The sequence below is a fragment of the Fukomys damarensis genome, unplaced genomic scaffold (genome assembly GCF_012274545.1).
Source record: "Fukomys damarensis isolate Sample0158 unplaced genomic scaffold, DMR_v1.0_HiC HiC_scaffold_36, whole genome shotgun sequence".
NCBI lineage: Eukaryota > Metazoa > Chordata > Mammalia > Rodentia > Bathyergidae > Fukomys > Fukomys damarensis.
Genome location: NW_022900948.1, coordinates 49,027,522 through 49,042,635, shown reverse-complemented (window position 1 = coordinate 49,042,635; position 15,114 = coordinate 49,027,522). Strand labels below are relative to the sequence as shown.

At 64.1% G+C, this 15,114-nt stretch overlaps 1 protein-coding gene across 1 annotated transcript in view; it reads left to right on the top strand.

Annotated features, from left to right (window-relative positions):
• Window positions 1-1,834: 1,834 nt before the first annotated feature.
• The window catches only part of Abca2 (ATP binding cassette subfamily A member 2), a 15,957-nt gene continuing 2,677 nt past the window's right edge, over window positions 1,835-15,114 (top strand). The window contains exons 1-41 of the mRNA XM_010608957.3: window positions 1,835-2,383; window positions 2,704-2,797; window positions 3,064-3,066; window positions 3,816-3,927; window positions 4,014-4,177; window positions 4,385-4,509; window positions 4,627-4,737; window positions 5,000-5,215; window positions 5,474-5,853; window positions 6,058-6,217; window positions 6,775-6,903; window positions 7,013-7,180; window positions 7,259-7,355; window positions 7,569-7,742; window positions 7,826-7,928; window positions 8,000-8,114; window positions 8,224-8,414; window positions 8,501-8,651; window positions 8,729-8,933; window positions 9,113-9,277; window positions 9,378-9,558; window positions 9,640-9,852; window positions 10,062-10,258; window positions 10,344-10,526; window positions 10,737-10,921; window positions 11,014-11,134; window positions 11,323-11,559; window positions 11,634-11,840; window positions 12,066-12,168; window positions 12,245-12,564; window positions 12,638-12,851; window positions 12,938-13,043; window positions 13,122-13,233; window positions 13,317-13,377; window positions 13,456-13,630; window positions 13,758-13,873; window positions 13,945-14,092; window positions 14,189-14,312; window positions 14,424-14,556; window positions 14,712-14,829; window positions 14,936-15,111. Of these exons, the coding sequence (XP_010607259.1) occupies window positions 2,294-2,383; window positions 2,704-2,797; window positions 3,064-3,066; window positions 3,816-3,927; window positions 4,014-4,177; window positions 4,385-4,509; window positions 4,627-4,737; window positions 5,000-5,215; window positions 5,474-5,853; window positions 6,058-6,217; window positions 6,775-6,903; window positions 7,013-7,180; window positions 7,259-7,355; window positions 7,569-7,742; window positions 7,826-7,928; window positions 8,000-8,114; window positions 8,224-8,414; window positions 8,501-8,651; window positions 8,729-8,933; window positions 9,113-9,277; window positions 9,378-9,558; window positions 9,640-9,852; window positions 10,062-10,258; window positions 10,344-10,526; window positions 10,737-10,921; window positions 11,014-11,134; window positions 11,323-11,559; window positions 11,634-11,840; window positions 12,066-12,168; window positions 12,245-12,564; window positions 12,638-12,851; window positions 12,938-13,043; window positions 13,122-13,233; window positions 13,317-13,377; window positions 13,456-13,630; window positions 13,758-13,873; window positions 13,945-14,092; window positions 14,189-14,312; window positions 14,424-14,556; window positions 14,712-14,829; window positions 14,936-15,111 (6,383 nt within the window). The 5' untranslated portion in view covers window positions 1,835-2,293. The remainder of the gene's footprint in view (window positions 2,384-2,703; window positions 2,798-3,063; window positions 3,067-3,815; window positions 3,928-4,013; window positions 4,178-4,384; window positions 4,510-4,626; window positions 4,738-4,999; window positions 5,216-5,473; window positions 5,854-6,057; window positions 6,218-6,774; window positions 6,904-7,012; window positions 7,181-7,258; window positions 7,356-7,568; window positions 7,743-7,825; window positions 7,929-7,999; window positions 8,115-8,223; window positions 8,415-8,500; window positions 8,652-8,728; window positions 8,934-9,112; window positions 9,278-9,377; window positions 9,559-9,639; window positions 9,853-10,061; window positions 10,259-10,343; window positions 10,527-10,736; window positions 10,922-11,013; window positions 11,135-11,322; window positions 11,560-11,633; window positions 11,841-12,065; window positions 12,169-12,244; window positions 12,565-12,637; window positions 12,852-12,937; window positions 13,044-13,121; window positions 13,234-13,316; window positions 13,378-13,455; window positions 13,631-13,757; window positions 13,874-13,944; window positions 14,093-14,188; window positions 14,313-14,423; window positions 14,557-14,711; window positions 14,830-14,935; window positions 15,112-15,114) is intronic.

Genomic DNA, 15,114 nt, shown 5'->3' with positions numbered 1-15,114 from the left:
CCCGGCCTCCCCTCCCTGCCGCCGCTCTGCCCTTGGGGCGAGCTGGTCCCCGTCGCGCTCCTGCGCCCGGCCTCCTCCGGCCTCCTCCACCCCATCCTCCCCCTCCTGGCACGTCCACAGCCCTGGCTCCTGTTTTCTCACCACCCCGATGTCCTTGTGCCAGCCTCGCCCGACACCCCTTTGTCCTTTGGAGGCAGATGTCCCCAGGCGGATCTACTTGTGGGTGGCAGTGACCCCAGGTGGCCCGCACTGGGCCCAGGGTGTGCACAGGAGCTGTCAGAGGCAGGAGTTGCGGGTATCACTCCCGTGTAGCTTGTCCTCCCTGCCTCAACCTCAGGAGACCAGAGAGGCCTGGGTCAGCCAGCGTTTGTTTGGGCCCTTGGGATTTCCCAGGGCAAGGTGCAGAGCCGCGGGAGTTTAGGAGGGGCTCCTCATTGGGAAGGGCTTCAAGGTCCAAGGCAGAGACCTCGTCACTGGGAAGTTGTGATGGCCATCAACACCACGGCCGGGCAGGGTTACCTTATCACCTGGCCCTGGCAGGGAGCCAGGCTTGGGGCACTCTGCCCTAGTGCCCAAGGCCAGGTGGCAAGAAGTCTCCAGGACTGGGTCTACAGCTCTAGCTGCTGGGTCGCTGGAGACAGCAGGGTGGCCTGTCAGCAGGCCTGGAATTAGCCCCAGGCACATGCTTATTGAGAAGGGCCCTCGGGCCAGGGAGCAGAGGCTGCAGTGTGGCCCCTGCACTTAGGGGGTACCCCAAGACTCAGGGAAGGGAGCAGTGGCCCGTGGGGGTACCTGGCAATGCCTGCTGTATTCGCAGGGGTGGCCCTGCCTGTTAGGTTGGGCTGCCTCTAGAACCTGTCCAGGTGCTTGGGCTGCTGTGAAGGTCCCAGCTCCCACACAGCTCCCACAGTGGAGCACCGAGCCCTTGCTGGGGTGGGCTGGCTGACCCCTTTCCTGGGCAGGTCCTGGGCTTTGGGGCTGGGCACTAGGGCAGGACCTGGAAGTTGGAGGCTTTGCCCTGCCTTCAGTGTGGCACAGTGGGGCAGAGGTGCAGCTGTTCGGAGCTGGGTGTCAGGAGGGGCAGAATCTGGGACCTCTGCCTTGTACGATTACCCCTTCCCCAAGTGTGGTGCTTCTGTTTTCCTGTCTGTGAGTGCGGTCTGTCTCCTCTTAGGTAGCCAGACCTGGGTCTGTTCTGAGGCCACATGTGGGGGGACAAGGTCATTGTCACTGAGTAGCTGGGGTGCAGGGTCTCCCGTCCCTACTGGAGAGGAGGCTCAGGCTACAGGGAGGGACTTTGGCCTAGGGTGGGTATCCAGGCCCTGGCATGAAAAGGGGACATAGGGCTGGTGTTAAGGGACAGAGGCTGGGCCACCTGTAGCACCCAGGTGGGCCCCCAGGTGGTGCTGGACCCGCACTGCTTGACTGTAACCAGATGCCCCTGTGGCCACCTGCCTGCCTCCCTGCCAACCAGGGCTCTCCTCCCCCTCCTGCAGCTCATGCGCAGCTTGTTGCTATGGAGATAGGGAGCAGCCTGGCCTGTTGCTGCAGTTACGGTGGTGGAGGTGCCTGGTGGCAGGGTGGTGTGGGCAAGGTGGCACCCAGGCAGGGACCCCGCCTCTGGCTCCCCTCATCCTGGGCATGTGTGGCTCATGCTGGTCCTGAAGCCCTTGGGCTCCTGCAGCACCTCCTCACTGGTCCTGGCCTGGATGCTGGCTGGGAAGGGGGTGGAGGCTGGCACCGGCTGGGGCGGGCGTGGGGTGCGGACACACAGCGTGGTGTTCCAGATCACAGAGCTCTATTGTCAGAGCACAGTGGACGCAGCTGGGATGGGCTGGAGCAGCCACGAAGAGCACTGATGTTTCAAGTGGGGTGAGGGTGGATGGGATCTGGTGCCTCTGAGAAGACCTAAGGGGTCCCCTCTGTCCTGTCGGGGTCAGGGGCTGGCCTGGACAGGCTCCCCCAGAGTGTGGCTAGCCCTCTCCCCTGGGCTAGGGGTGGATCTGGCATGGGAAGTCCTTCCTTTTCCAGCAGAACAGAGGAGGAATCCTGGCCCCGGTCTCCAGCATTTCTTTCGACCAGGCTCACCTTGCAGCCCAGCCCCAGGTGGCAGAGGTGGTAGGGCGGAGAGGCCAGGGCAGAGAGGGGCCCTGCAGCCTTGGGGACCAGGTCTTTCCGGAGGCTCAGGTCCCTGGCTCAGGCCGGGCCTCCCGCACCAGGGCTCATTTCTCCCGCCCTGAGGTGGAGAGGAGGGTGTTCTAGGGAGTGCAGCAGCTGCAGGCAGGTGGGCTGCATGTGGCTTAGATGGCTCCAGGCTCCTGTCCAGGTGACTGAGCAGGAAGGTGGAGGAGCTGGCATGCGCACAGGACAGGATGGACCACAAGTTGGTTGATTTGCTTTTTCTGGCCCTGGGGCTCCTCAGAGGGTGGGTGGTTCCTGCTGTGGCTGGCAGGACAGGGTCTGGGGACAGGAGACCTGAATCGATGCCCATAGACAGTGCTCACTTCTTGGTGTGCTAAAAGGGACCAACACCTTGGCTGGACCTGCAGAGCTTGTGCAGACTGTCCTGGCCCCAGGGACACATGGCCAGGGCTGGGCTGGCCCTGCTGGGAGGTGAGGGCGGGCTGGGACCCGCGACTGTTCAGTGCAGTGGTGGGAGGCCCGGGCACCTGCGTGTGGCCTCACTCGGCCCGCCCTTTCCAGTGGGTCCTGGCCTTTGAGATCTTCATCCCGCTTGTCCTCTTCTTCATCCTGCTGGGGCTTCGGCAGAAGAAGCCCACCATCTCTGTGAAGGAAGGTGAGGCAGCAGGTGTGGTGGGATGGTAGGTGGGGGGCTGTGGGTGGGTCCGTCCCAAGACTTCCCCCAGGCGGGGTCCATGTGCCTGCTCCCAGTGGGTCTCGGCCGTGGCTCCCGAGTGTCTGTGGAGGTTGTGGCCAGCGTGGCAGCAAGGGATGCTGGTGCCCATCCCTAGCGAGCCTGGCACTCACTGGTCTCCTTTGTTCTGTTTTGACCCGTCCCCACCCTGCATGGTCTCTTGTCCTCCTCGGCCGGCCCGCATGCAGTGTGTAAGTGAGCGGCTGCTACCTTGCTGGCCAGGTGGCAGCTACAGGATGGCCTGGCGGGGCCTCCTGGTGCAGCTTGAGCCCCCCTCCTGCTTGCACTAACAGCCCTTCCAGCCTTCCTGGCCGAGTCCCGCAGAGCCTGTGGCCTGCGGCCAGGAGGGGCCAGCTCACGATCTGGGATGGTGGATGGTCTCACGGAGGGGTGTGGACAGTGACAAGCCAGGACACCTGGCCACTGCTGGTGCCCTGCTGGAGCCATGGTGGCATCGTTCCACCGGTGCACCTGGCGGGCGGGTCACCTGGCCATGTCTTCTGGGGAAGAGGCGTCTGGGCTGGCCTGGGTCAGCCTGGGTGTTCTCCTTTCAGATTCCTGCAGACTCCGTACTCACTCTGCTAACCAGTTGACCCAAGAGGTCAGAGGTCACTGCCCAGCAGGGGTCCCCATGTGCTCTCCTGGGCTCTGTGGGCAGTGCCACACTGGAGTTGTTTTTTTTGCAGGGTGGTGCCAGGACATTTTGGTCCTGTACCAGCTGAGGGGAAAGTGATGCTTGGGGGTTCTAGGGAAGGGGTGGTGGGTGGCCCTGTGACCTCTGACCTGCTAGAGTCACGTGCACTAGAGCTTGTGGCCTTAGCGTAGCTGGAGGGTCAGGTGCTCTGTTCCCACCCTGGTCTCCTCCCTGAAGCTATGTTTTCTTCCTGATTTCTCATCCCCCACCTGTGTCCCTCCCCGCATTCCTCTTCCACCCCTCCAGCCTTCTACACGGCCGCACCTCTGACATCTGCTGGTATCCTGCCCGTCATGCAGTCTCTGTGCCCAGATGGCCAGCGGGACGAGTTCGGCTTCCTGCAGTATGCCAATTCCACGTGAGTCCCTGCTCCTGCCCCTGGGAGCTGGGAAGTCCCACCCCATCCCCAGCCCTTCTGAGTGGGTGACAGCCGTGGTGGTGCAGGGTCACCCAGCTACTGGAGCGCCTCAGCCGCGTGGTGGAAGAGGGCAACCTGTTCGACCCTGCGAGGCCCAGCCTGGGCTCAGAGCTCGAGGCCCTGCGCCAGCACCTGGAAGCCCTCAGCTCAGGCCCGGGCACCTGGGAGAGCCACCCGGATGGATCTGCAGGTGCGCTGTCAGGGGAGTGCGGGGCCTGGGGGCTGCTATGTCTCCCTGGTCACACCTGCCTCTGCCCCCAGGCCCCTGCAATACACAGTTCCAGGTTCCCCACAACTGCACCTGGGGTGGGCCTGGCTGGCACTTGCATTTTTGGGGGCTGGGACTACCATGCTGAGGTCAGAACCAGCCTTCATCCCCATCCACCTGCCTGTCCAGTGCCCTTCTCTCTGGACTCGGTGGCCAGGGACCCACAGGAGCTCTGGCGATTCCTGATGCAGAACCTGTCGCTGCCCAACAGCACGGCACAGGCTGTCCTGGCTGCCCACGTGGACCCACGGGAGGTGAGGCAGGGTGTGCATGTGCTGTGCTCCTCTACCCTCCTCCTGCCCCCTGGTTGCAGCAGACTGGAAATGAGGGCTGTGGAGCCCACCTGGCTGAGCCATGTCCCCTACCCCCAGGTCTACCGCCTGCTTTTTGGCCCTTTGCCCACCCTGGATGGGGAGTCAGGCTTTCTGAGGGGTCAGGAGCCTTGGAGCCACCTGGGCAGCAGCTCCTTGTTCCAAATGGAGGTGAGAGGCCTGTCTGTGGGTGGAGATGTGCTGCCATCCTGCAGTGGGGCTCCCGCTTGGAGGCCCTGACCCACCTTGGTAATGTGGGTTTCCTCCTGGGCGCTGGTGGCTGGCACAGGGAGAGTGCCAGGATGATATCTTGAGTGACCCCTTTGCTGTGGAACCGAGCAGCCCCAAGTTGGCTGTGGACAGGGCGGTGCCCTTAGTCTCCTGGTGTCCCCTGACCTGCGCAACCCCAGCTGTCCCCTGTGCCTGTCCGCAGGAGCTGCTGTCCCCTGCCTTCCTGGAGCAGCTCACGTGTGCTCCGGGCTCTGGGGACCTGGGCCGAATCCTCACCATGCCTGAGGGGCAGCAGGCAGCCCTGCAGGGCTACCAGGATGCTGTCTGCAGTGGGCAGGCTGGGGCACGTGCCCAGCGCTTCACTGGACTGGCCACAGAGCTCTGGAAGCAGCTGGACGTGACCAAGACAGCTCAGCAGGTGAGGCCCTGCCTACCAGGGGCCAGGCTGAGGGAGCTTCTGGGTCCCACGAGGGGTGTGGGGGTCTGTGGCCGGGTACCCAGTGCCTGCTAATGACTCATCCCTGCCCATCTGTCGTCTGGCCTGCATCTCCAGCCCCGTCAGCCCTCCTTGCCCAGCGCTGCTCCTGCTGGTTTCCTTCCTGTTTTTCCCTGACCTTGGTCACCACTGCAGTCTCCCGCCAAGTCTTTCATGCCCACTGTGCCCATCTCTCCCCAGCTGGGCCTGGATTCTCCCAACAGTTCTGACGCCCAGCAGCAGGCACCGCCCCCACAGAGGCTCCAGGCACTTTTAGGGGACCTGCTGGATGCCCAGAAAGTTCTCCAGGATGTGGATGTACTGTCCGCTCTGGCCCTGCTGCTCCCCCAGGGCGCCTGCACTGGCCATGCCCCAGCTCCTCCTGCCAGTGGCCCAGGTGGTGCAGCCAATGGCACAGGGACAGCGGCAGGTGCAAGTTCCAACACCACCACCGAGGAGGGCGCCCCAGCTGCCCCAGCACCCCCAGTGCCCCCAGCTCCCACTGATGCGCTGCAGGGACAGTGCTCTGCCTTTGTGCAGCTCTGGGCCGGATTGCAGCCCATCTTGTGCGGCAACAATCGGTAGGTTTGTGGGGTGTGTGTGTGTGTGTGTGTGTGTGTGTTTCGTGTGGGCCTGAACACCTGAACCGTGGCCCTCCGACTGCGTCTCTCACCTTGAGGTCTCTTTCTGTGCCACTGGTCTCAGCCCAGCCCACACCAAGCACCTTTTGGCCCCAGATCTGGGGAAGCCCCACCCTTCCCTGACGCCCCACCTCCCCACCCCAGCACCATCGAACCGGAAGCCCTGCGGAGGGGCAACATGAGCTCTCTGGGCTTCACAAGCAAGGAGCAGCGGAACCTCGGTCTTTTAGTGCACCTCATGACCAGCAACCCCAAAATCCTGTATGCGCCGGCGGGCTCAGAGGCTGACCGCGTCATCCTCAAGGTGCATGAGCTGGGTCTTCCTGGCTGGAGCCAGAGGCTTGGGTGGGGGGCTCTGCCGGCCAGGTTGTTGCCCAGCCTCCGCTGTGATGGATCTGTAGGTGGGGACCTACGGAGCTCCAGGCTTCAAGTTGTAGAGGCCCCTGACTGCTCTCCCTTGGGAGCTCCCTGCAGCTGGAAGAGGGTGTGGGTCTGGAGACGCTGCACGCCGCTGGCTGCTGCCCCCGCTGTGGGCAGGGCGGCTTGGGGAAGGACCTGTGCAGAACTGAGGAAGCCAAGGCTGCCAAAGGGCCTGAGAGGGGCAGCCTGTGGATGGGCCGAGTCCTGGAGCCGGGTCCCTAGGTCAGGGAAGGGGAGATGACCCCTGAGCATCAGGGCACCCAAAGGACACGTTTCGAGGGACACAGAGGAAGGGGCTGGGATGGCACAGCTGGAGCTGGGTGGGGTCTGGGTGACAGGAAGAGGGGAGCCTCTGGATGGAATTCAGTGGGCGGTGAGGGAGCAGAGAGCCCCCAGGCCGGGGTCCTTCCTGGAGCTGATTCCCTGGTGTCCCCTTCACAGGCCAATGAGACTTTTGCCTTTGTGGGCAACGTGACTCACTACGCCCAGGTCTGGCTCAACATTTCCGCAGAGATACGCAGCTTCCTGGAGCAGGGCCGGCTACAGCAACACCTGCACTGGCTGCAGCAGGTGCGGAGTGTGGGAGAGGGTGATGGGCGAGGACCCCAGCAGCACCTGGAGCCTGCTGCCCCCGCCAGAGAAGGGTCACCCCCTCAGCCAGCCCTCCACCCCCACCCAGTACGTGGCAGATCTGCGGCTGCACCCGGAGGCCCTGAATTTATCGCTGGAGGAGCTGCCACCCGCCCTGCGCCAGGACAACTTCTCGCTGCCCAATGGCACAGCCCTCCTGCAGCAGCTGGACACGATTGACAATGCCGCCTGCGGCTGGATCCAGTTCATGTCGAAGGTGGGCAGAGATCCCAGCGGCCGGCAGGCCACACTCCCACCCGCCCCTGCCCAGGGCTCCAACGCTGTCCCCCTCCAGGTGAGCGTGGACATCTTCAAGGGCTTTCCTGATGAGGAGAGCATTGTCAACTACACGCTCAACCAGGCCTACCAAGACAACGTCACCGTGTTTGCCAGTGAGTGGTGCCCGCTTGGGCTCCGCGCCCCGTGGCCCGCAGCCCTGCTCCCTGCCAGGCGGATTCTCTTTACCTTCTTTACCCTCCCACCCCGTGTCCCTGCGCCTGGTATCGGCCTCTGGCTCCACCACACAGCACTCCTCGGTTTTTTTCTGCACCGCCCCCCTCCCCACCCACACCATCCAGTTAGCCCCGTTCCGTCTCCACCCCCAGGCGTCATCTTCCAGACCCGGAAAGATGGCTCGCTCCCGCCCCACGTGCACTACAAGATCCGGCAGAACTCCAGCTTCACGGAGAAAACCAACGAGATCCGCCGTGCCTACTGGCGGCCAGGGCCCAACACGGGGGGCCGGTTCTACTTTCTCTACGGCTTTGTGTGGATCCAGGGTGAGGGGTGCAGTCCACGGTGGGGGGTGGGGTGCAGCGGGAGGGGCCCTCCAGGCCTGACTGCTGTCCCCCACCCCGCGCAGACATGATGGAGCGGGCCATCATCAACACCTTTGTGGGGCATGATGTGGTGGAGCCGGGCAACTACGTGCAGATGTTCCCCTACCCCTGTTACACGCGAGACGAGTGAGTGCAGGCCATGGGGCTGAGGGTGCTGGCTTGGCGCAGCTGAGCCCCTCACACCCGTACCCCCCCAGCTTCCTGTTTGTCATCGAGCACATGATGCCGCTGTGCATGGTGATCTCCTGGGTGTACTCGGTGGCCATGACCATCCAGCACATCGTGGCAGAGAAGGAGCACCGGCTGAAGGAGGTGGGCCCAGGGGCCACCACTGCACCCTGCCTGCACCCTGGGGCCGGGGCAGGGGCAGGGTATCCTTCCCAGGCACTACCCCAAGGTGCTGCTTGCCCCACCCCCACAGGTGATGAAGACCATGGGCCTCAACAACGCTGTGCACTGGGTGGCCTGGTTCATCACGGGCTTCGTGCAGCTGTCCATCTCCGTGACTGCACTCACCGCCATCCTCAAGTACGGCCAGGTCCTCATGCACAGCCACGTGCTCATCATCTGGCTCTTCCTCGCCGTTTACGCGGTGGCCACCATCATGTTCTGGTGAGCACTGGTGAGGCTGGGGACTCCCGTGGCGTGGGGACACCCTCTGGAGCCATGCTGATGGCCACATGGCCCGTCTGCTGCAGCTTCCTGGTGTCCGTGCTGTACTCGAAGGCCAAGCTGGCATCCGCCTGTGGAGGCATCATCTACTTCCTGAGCTACGTGCCCTACATGTACGTGGCAATCCGAGAGGAGGTGGCTCACGATAAGATCACCGCTTTCGAAAAGTGCATCGCGGTGAGGGCGAGGGCAGGCAGGCAGGGCCAGGTGGGGTGGGGTGACCCCGTCCGGCACTGACACCACCATCTCCTTAGTCCCTGATGTCCACGACAGCCTTTGGCCTGGGCTCCAAGTACTTCGCATTGTATGAGGTGGCGGGCGTGGGCATCCAGTGGCACACGTTCAGCCAGTCCCCAGTGGAAGGGGATGACTTCAACCTGCTGCTCGCTGTCACCATGCTGATGGTGGATGCAGTTGTCTATGGCGTGCTCACGTGGTACATCGAGGCCGTGCACCCAGGTACTGGCCTGGCCGTGGAAGGGCAGGGGAGAGCTGGAGGTGGGTCCCCAGCTGGTGAGGGGGCCAGCCCGCTGGGCTCCCTCCTAAAGGCAGCGGGGGCCCCCAGATGGGCACAGGACCCATGGATGAAGTCACCCCCAGGCCCTCGGTCAGCCTCCCCTCCCCTCCCCGACCCCCAGGCATGTATGGGCTGCCCCGGCCCTGGTACTTCCCACTGCAGAAGTCCTATTGGCTGGGCAGTGGGCGGACAGAGGCGTGGGAGTGGAGCTGGCCCTGGGCACATGCCCCCCGCCTCAGCATCATGGAGGAGGACCAGGCCTGCGCGATGGAGAGCCAGCGCTTTGGTGAGGCTCGAGCCCAAGTGCTGGCCAGGGTGGGTGCTGGGTTTGGGTCCTGGGCTGGCTCAACTCAGCCCACACCTTGCTAACCTATGGCTGTGCACAGAGGAGACCCGAGGCATGGAAGAGGAGCCCACCCACCTGCCCTTGGTTGTGTGTGTGGACAAGCTCACCAAGGTCTACAAGAATGACAAGAAGCTGGCCCTCAACAAGCTGAGCCTCAATCTGTACGAGAACCAGGTGGTCTCCTTCCTGGGCCACAACGGCGCGGGCAAGACCACCACCATGTGAGGGCCCAGGCGGTGCTTCACGCGCTGCAGGAAGGGTGGGGTCCCGCAGGGGTGGACCCTGACCTTGCCTCCCACCAGGTCTATACTGACCGGCCTGTTCCCGCCCACCTCGGGCTCGGCCACCATCTATGGCCACGACATCCGCACAGAGATGGATGAGATCCGCAAGAACCTGGGCATGTGTCCGCAGCACAACGTGCTCTTCGACCGGCTCACGGTGGAGGAGCATCTCTGGTTCTACTCGAGGCTCAAGAGCATGGTGCAGGGGGAGATCCGCAAGGAGATGGACAAGTGAGGGCCGGGGCTGGGGCCTGGAGGGGTCTGGCTAGGCAGGGGGAGAGGGACGGCGGTGGCACTGAGAGGGGAGGCGGGTGCGGTGGGGCCGTGGGGGAGGAGCAGGGCCGGAGCCAACTGTTCAGGTTCCGGACATGCAGTGCGGCAGAGGTGCGGCTCTCGGCCTGGCCTCACGCTGCAGCCTGTGGCCCTCCTGCCGTTCCCAGGATGATTGAGGACCTGGAGCTCTCCAACAAGCGGCACTCGCTGGTGCAGACGCTGTCAGGCGGCATGAAGCGCAAGCTCTCTGTAGCCATCGCCTTCGTGGGCGGCTCCCGTGCTATCATCCTGGATGAGCCCACGGCGGGTGTGGATCCCTACGCCCGCCGCGCCATCTGGGACCTCATCCTGAAGTACAAACCAGGTGCATGGGGTTCCAGGCTGGCTCAGGAGGTGCGGGCGCCCCGGCCACCCCACCCGGCCCGAGCCCTGGTCTGCACGTCCCCCAGGACGCACCATCCTCCTGTCCACACACCACATGGATGAGGCCGACCTGCTGGGGGACCGCATCGCCATCATCTCCCACGGGAAGCTCAAGTGCTGCGGCTCCCCGCTCTTCCTCAAGGGCGCCTACGGCGACGGGTACCGCCTCACGCTGGTCAAGCGGCCTGCCGAGCCCGGGGTCCCCCCAGGTCTGTGCTGACATGGCCCAAGCAGGCCTCGGGCCACCACCCCAGGACCCCCTGGCGCAGACCCCAAGGTGGAGCGTGGGTTCTCCCCTCGCTCCCCAACCTGGGATGCCGGTGGGCTTGGCTCCTCCTCTCGTGCCCCCATCTTGACCTGGCCGGGTCCCCGTGGGGGGTCCCCCAGTGAATCGCTTCCCTGTTCCCCTCCCTTCCCAGAGCCAGGGCTGGCATCCAGTCCCCCGGGTCGGGCACTGCTGAGCAGCTGCTCGGAGCCCCAGGTGTCCCAGTTCATCCGGAAGCACGTAGCGTCCTGCCTGCTGGTATCGGACACGAGCACTGAGCTCTCCTATATCCTGCCCAGCGAGGCGGCCAAGAAGGGGGCCTTCGAGCGCCTCTTCCAGGTATGAGGGCCTTGCAGAGCAGCGGGGGTCAGCGAAGGAGGTGGCACACTGCGGCTGTGTCCGCAGTGCTGGCCTCACCCGCCCATCCACAGCACCTGGAGCACAGCCTGGATGCGCTACACCTCAGCAGCTTCGGGCTGATGGACACTACTCTGGAGGAGGTGTTCCTCAAGGTGTCTGAGGAGGACCAGTCCCTGGAGAACAGCGAGGCTGGTGAGCCCCTGCTGCCACTGTCCACGGGGCCTGCCCTTGGCCTGCCGTCTCCTCCTGGTCTCTAGGGTAGCTCCTCTGGGTGGCCACAGGTCCTGGACACGGGGGTGGCCTGGGAGCTGGGGATGGGTACACCTGGGGCAGGTGGCCCTCGGCCCCTCCCATCTCCGCTCTCCCCTCTGGCCTGGCAGACATGAAGGAGTCCAGGAAGGACGTGCTGCCTGGGGCAGAGGACCCGGTGTCTGGGGAGAGTCAGTCAGGCAACCTGGCCCGATGCTCTGCGCTAACCCAGTCCCAGGCGTCGCTGCAGTCAGTGTCTTCGGTGGGCTCTGCCCACGGCGATGAGGGAGCTGGCTACACAGATGTCTATGGTGACTACAGGCCGCTCTTTGACAACCTGCAGGACCCGGACAATGTCAGCTTGCAAGGTGAGGCTGGGTGGGTGAGGCTGGGTGGGCGTGGGGTGGCGTGGGCTGCCCACTGAGCTGTCCTCTCTGTGCAGAGGCTGAGGCAGAGGCCCTGGCGTGTGTGGGCCAGGGTAGCCACAAGCTGGAGGGCTGGTGGCTGAAGGTACGGCAGTTCCATGGGCTCCTGGTCAAGCGCTTCCACTGCGCCCGCCGCAACTCGAAGGCTCTCTGCTCGCAGATCCTGCTGCCTGCCTTCTTCGTCTGTGTGGCCATGACTGTGGCCCTGTCTGTCCCTGAGATTGGTACGGACACCTGGTCTGGCACAGGGCGGGTGAGGGCAGGGCTGACATCGTCCCCAGTGAGTCCTTGGCCTTCCTCCAAGCCTCCTAGGGGACGCTGCCTGCTTGGATCTCACCCAGGGCCCAGACCCCAAACCTGGGCACTCTGGGCACTAGGAAGAGGGCACCAAGGCATGGGGACCTCTGGCTGGTGGTTAGAACCTGCTCAGGGCTCCTGCCCACCTGCAGGTGACCTGCCCCCGCTGGTGCTGTCACCCTCCCAGTACCACAACTATACCCAGCCCCGAGGCAACTTCATCCCTTATGCCAACGAGGAGCGCCGCGAATACCGGTGAGGCCAACAACAGGATGACCCCTCAGGGAGGGACACAGGTGCCTCTAGCTCACACTGCTATGCCCTCCCCTAGTCTGCAGCTGTCCCCCGATGCCAGCCCCCAGCAGCTAGTGAGCACGTTCCGGCTGCCCTCAGGAGTGGGAGCTACCTGCGTGCTCAAGTCTCCTGCCAACGGCTCACTGGGGCCCACGCTGAACCTGAGCAGCGGGGAGTCCCGAGTGCTGGCCGCCAGGTTCTTCGACAGCATGTGCCTGGAGTCCTTCACACAAGGGCTGCCGCTGTCCAACTTCGTGCCACCCCCTCCCTCGCCTGCCCCATCTGACTCACCTGTGTCCCTGGATGAGGACCTGCCGCCAGCCTGGAACGCCTCCCTGCCACCCACCACTGGGCCAGGTACCAGCTCTCGGAGCTGTGGGGTGCATGAGCTGGGAGGGCTCTATCTTACCATGCCGTGTCACACCCACAGAGACGTGGACTTTGGCGCCCTCCCTCCCACGCCTGGTGCGGGAGCCTGTCCGCTGCACCTGCTCCACACAGGGCACTGGCTTCTCCTGCCCCAGTAGCGTGGGTGGGCACCCACCCCAGATGCGAGTGGTCACAGGCGACATCTTGACGGACATCACAGGCCACAACGTCTCCGAGTACCTGCTGTTCACCTCTGACCGCTTCCGGCTGCACCGGTGAGCCAGGTGGGAGTGGCTGTGTACAAGGGCAGCCGGCTACTGCTCACCTAGCCTCACTGCCTCTCCCACCTGCACACCTGCAGGTATGGGGCCATCACCTTTGGCAACATCCAGAAGTCCATCCCGGCCTCGTTCGGTGCCCGGGCCCCACCCATGGTGCGGAAGATCGCGGTGCGCAGGGTGGCCCAGGTGAGCTGCCGCCCAGGCGCCCAGGTTGCGTGCGGCCCTTGCCTGCTCAGGGCCTGTCTGAGTCCATTCCTTCCCCAGGTGCTCTACAACAACAAGGGCTACCACAGCATGCCCACCTACCTCAACAGCCTCAACAACGCCATCCTGCGTGCCAACCTGCCCAAGAGCAAAGGCAACCCTGCAGCCTATGGTGGGGCACGGTGGGCCTGGGGGAGCCTGGTGGGGTGATGGGGCTGGGGGCAGCAGGACTGAGGCTGCCCTCCCTGTGTGCAGGCATCACTGTCACCAACCACCCCATGAACAAGACCAGTGCCAGTCTCTCCTTGGACTACCTGTAGGTGGGGCGGGGCACGGGGAGTGGTGCTCATGACTCCCCAGAGCACTGTACCCACTGAGCACTGCCTCCCTCTAGGCTGCAGGGCACAGACGTGGTCATCGCCATCTTCATCATCGTGGCCATGTCCTTTGTGCCAGCCAGCTTCGTGGTCTTCCTGGTGGCCGAGAAGTCCACCAAGGCCAAGCATCTGCAGTTTGTCAGCGGCTGCAACCCTGTCATCTACTGGCTGGCTAACTACGTGTGGGACATGGTGTGTCCCTGCCTTTTACCCCGGCCCAGCCCTGTCCCCACGCCTTACCAGTCATCCTGGATCTCACCGTCCACCCCTGGACCTCGCCAGCTGCCCCCTGCCTCATCAGCTGCCCCTGCCTCTGCAGCTCAACTACCTGGTCCCTGCCACCTGCTGCGTCATCATCCTGTTCGTGTTTGACCTGCCGGCCTACACGTCGCCCACCAACTTCCCTGCGGTGCTGTCCTTGTTCCTGCTCTATGGGTAAGGGCTGGGCTGCAGGCAGCCGTGGATGCAGGGAGCCAGGGCTGGCCATGACACGCCCACTTCCACAGGTGGTCCATCACCCCCATCATGTACCCAGCCTCCTTCTGGTTCGAGGTGCCCAGCTCAGCCTATGTGTTCCTCATCGTCATCAACCTCTTCATCGGCATCACCGCCACGGTGGCCACCTTCCTGCTGCAGCTTTTCGAGCATGACAAGGTGGGCAGCTGGGCAGGGCAGGGGCGGGGAGGAAGATGGCAGGGTGGGGCTGGGGCAGCAGTGCTGAGGCTGTGCCCACCTGCCTGGGACCGCCAGGACCTGAAGATCGTCAACAGCTACCTGAAAAACTGCTTTCTTATCTTCCCCAACTACAACCTGGGCCACGGGCTCATGGAGATGGCCTACAACGAGTACATCAATGAGTACTATGCGAAGATCGGTGAGGCTGTGCCCGTGGGTGCGGGGTGGGGTGGGCAGGCCTGGCTGGGAGCCATGGAGCCCCAGGTGAAGGGCACTGGCTCCCGGAGCCCCTGAGCTGGCCGCCCCACAGGCCAGTTTGACAAGATGAAGTCCCCATTCGAGTGGGACATCGTCACCCGTGGGCTGGTGGCCATGACAGTCGAGGGCTTCGTGGGCTTCTTCCTTACCCTCATGTGCCAGTACAACTTCCTGCGGCAGCCACAGTGAGTCTGTGTGGTTCCTGGAGGAGGACGGGAAAGCAACCAGGCTGGGCACTGCCCACTCCGTGCCATGCCTACAGCCAGAGGCCCATGTGGGCACTGGCCAGCAGGGGTGGGTGGAGGGCAGCGGGTAGGCACTGCCCACCCTGTCCCCCCAGACGCATGCCCGTGTCCACCAAACCCGTGGAGGACGACATAGATGTGGCCAGTGAGCGGCAGCGAGTGCTTCGTGGAGACGCCGATAATGACATGGTCAAGATTGAGAATCTGACCAAAGTAGGCGGGGGCACTGAGGGACGCAGGGCGTGGCCGGGCAGGGTCTCCTATGGCTGTGGTTGGCTCCCCTGCCCCTGAGCTGAGCGCGCAGCCCTTCGCCCCCAAGGTGTACAAGTCTCGGAAGATCGGCCGCATCCTGGCGGTGGATCGCTTGTGCCTGGGCGTGCGTCCAGGCGAGTGCTTTGGCCTCCTGGGTGTCAATGGTGCGGGCAAGACCAGCACCTTCAAGATGCTGACCGGTGACGAGAGCACGACGGGCGGCGAGGCCTTTGTCAACGGACACAG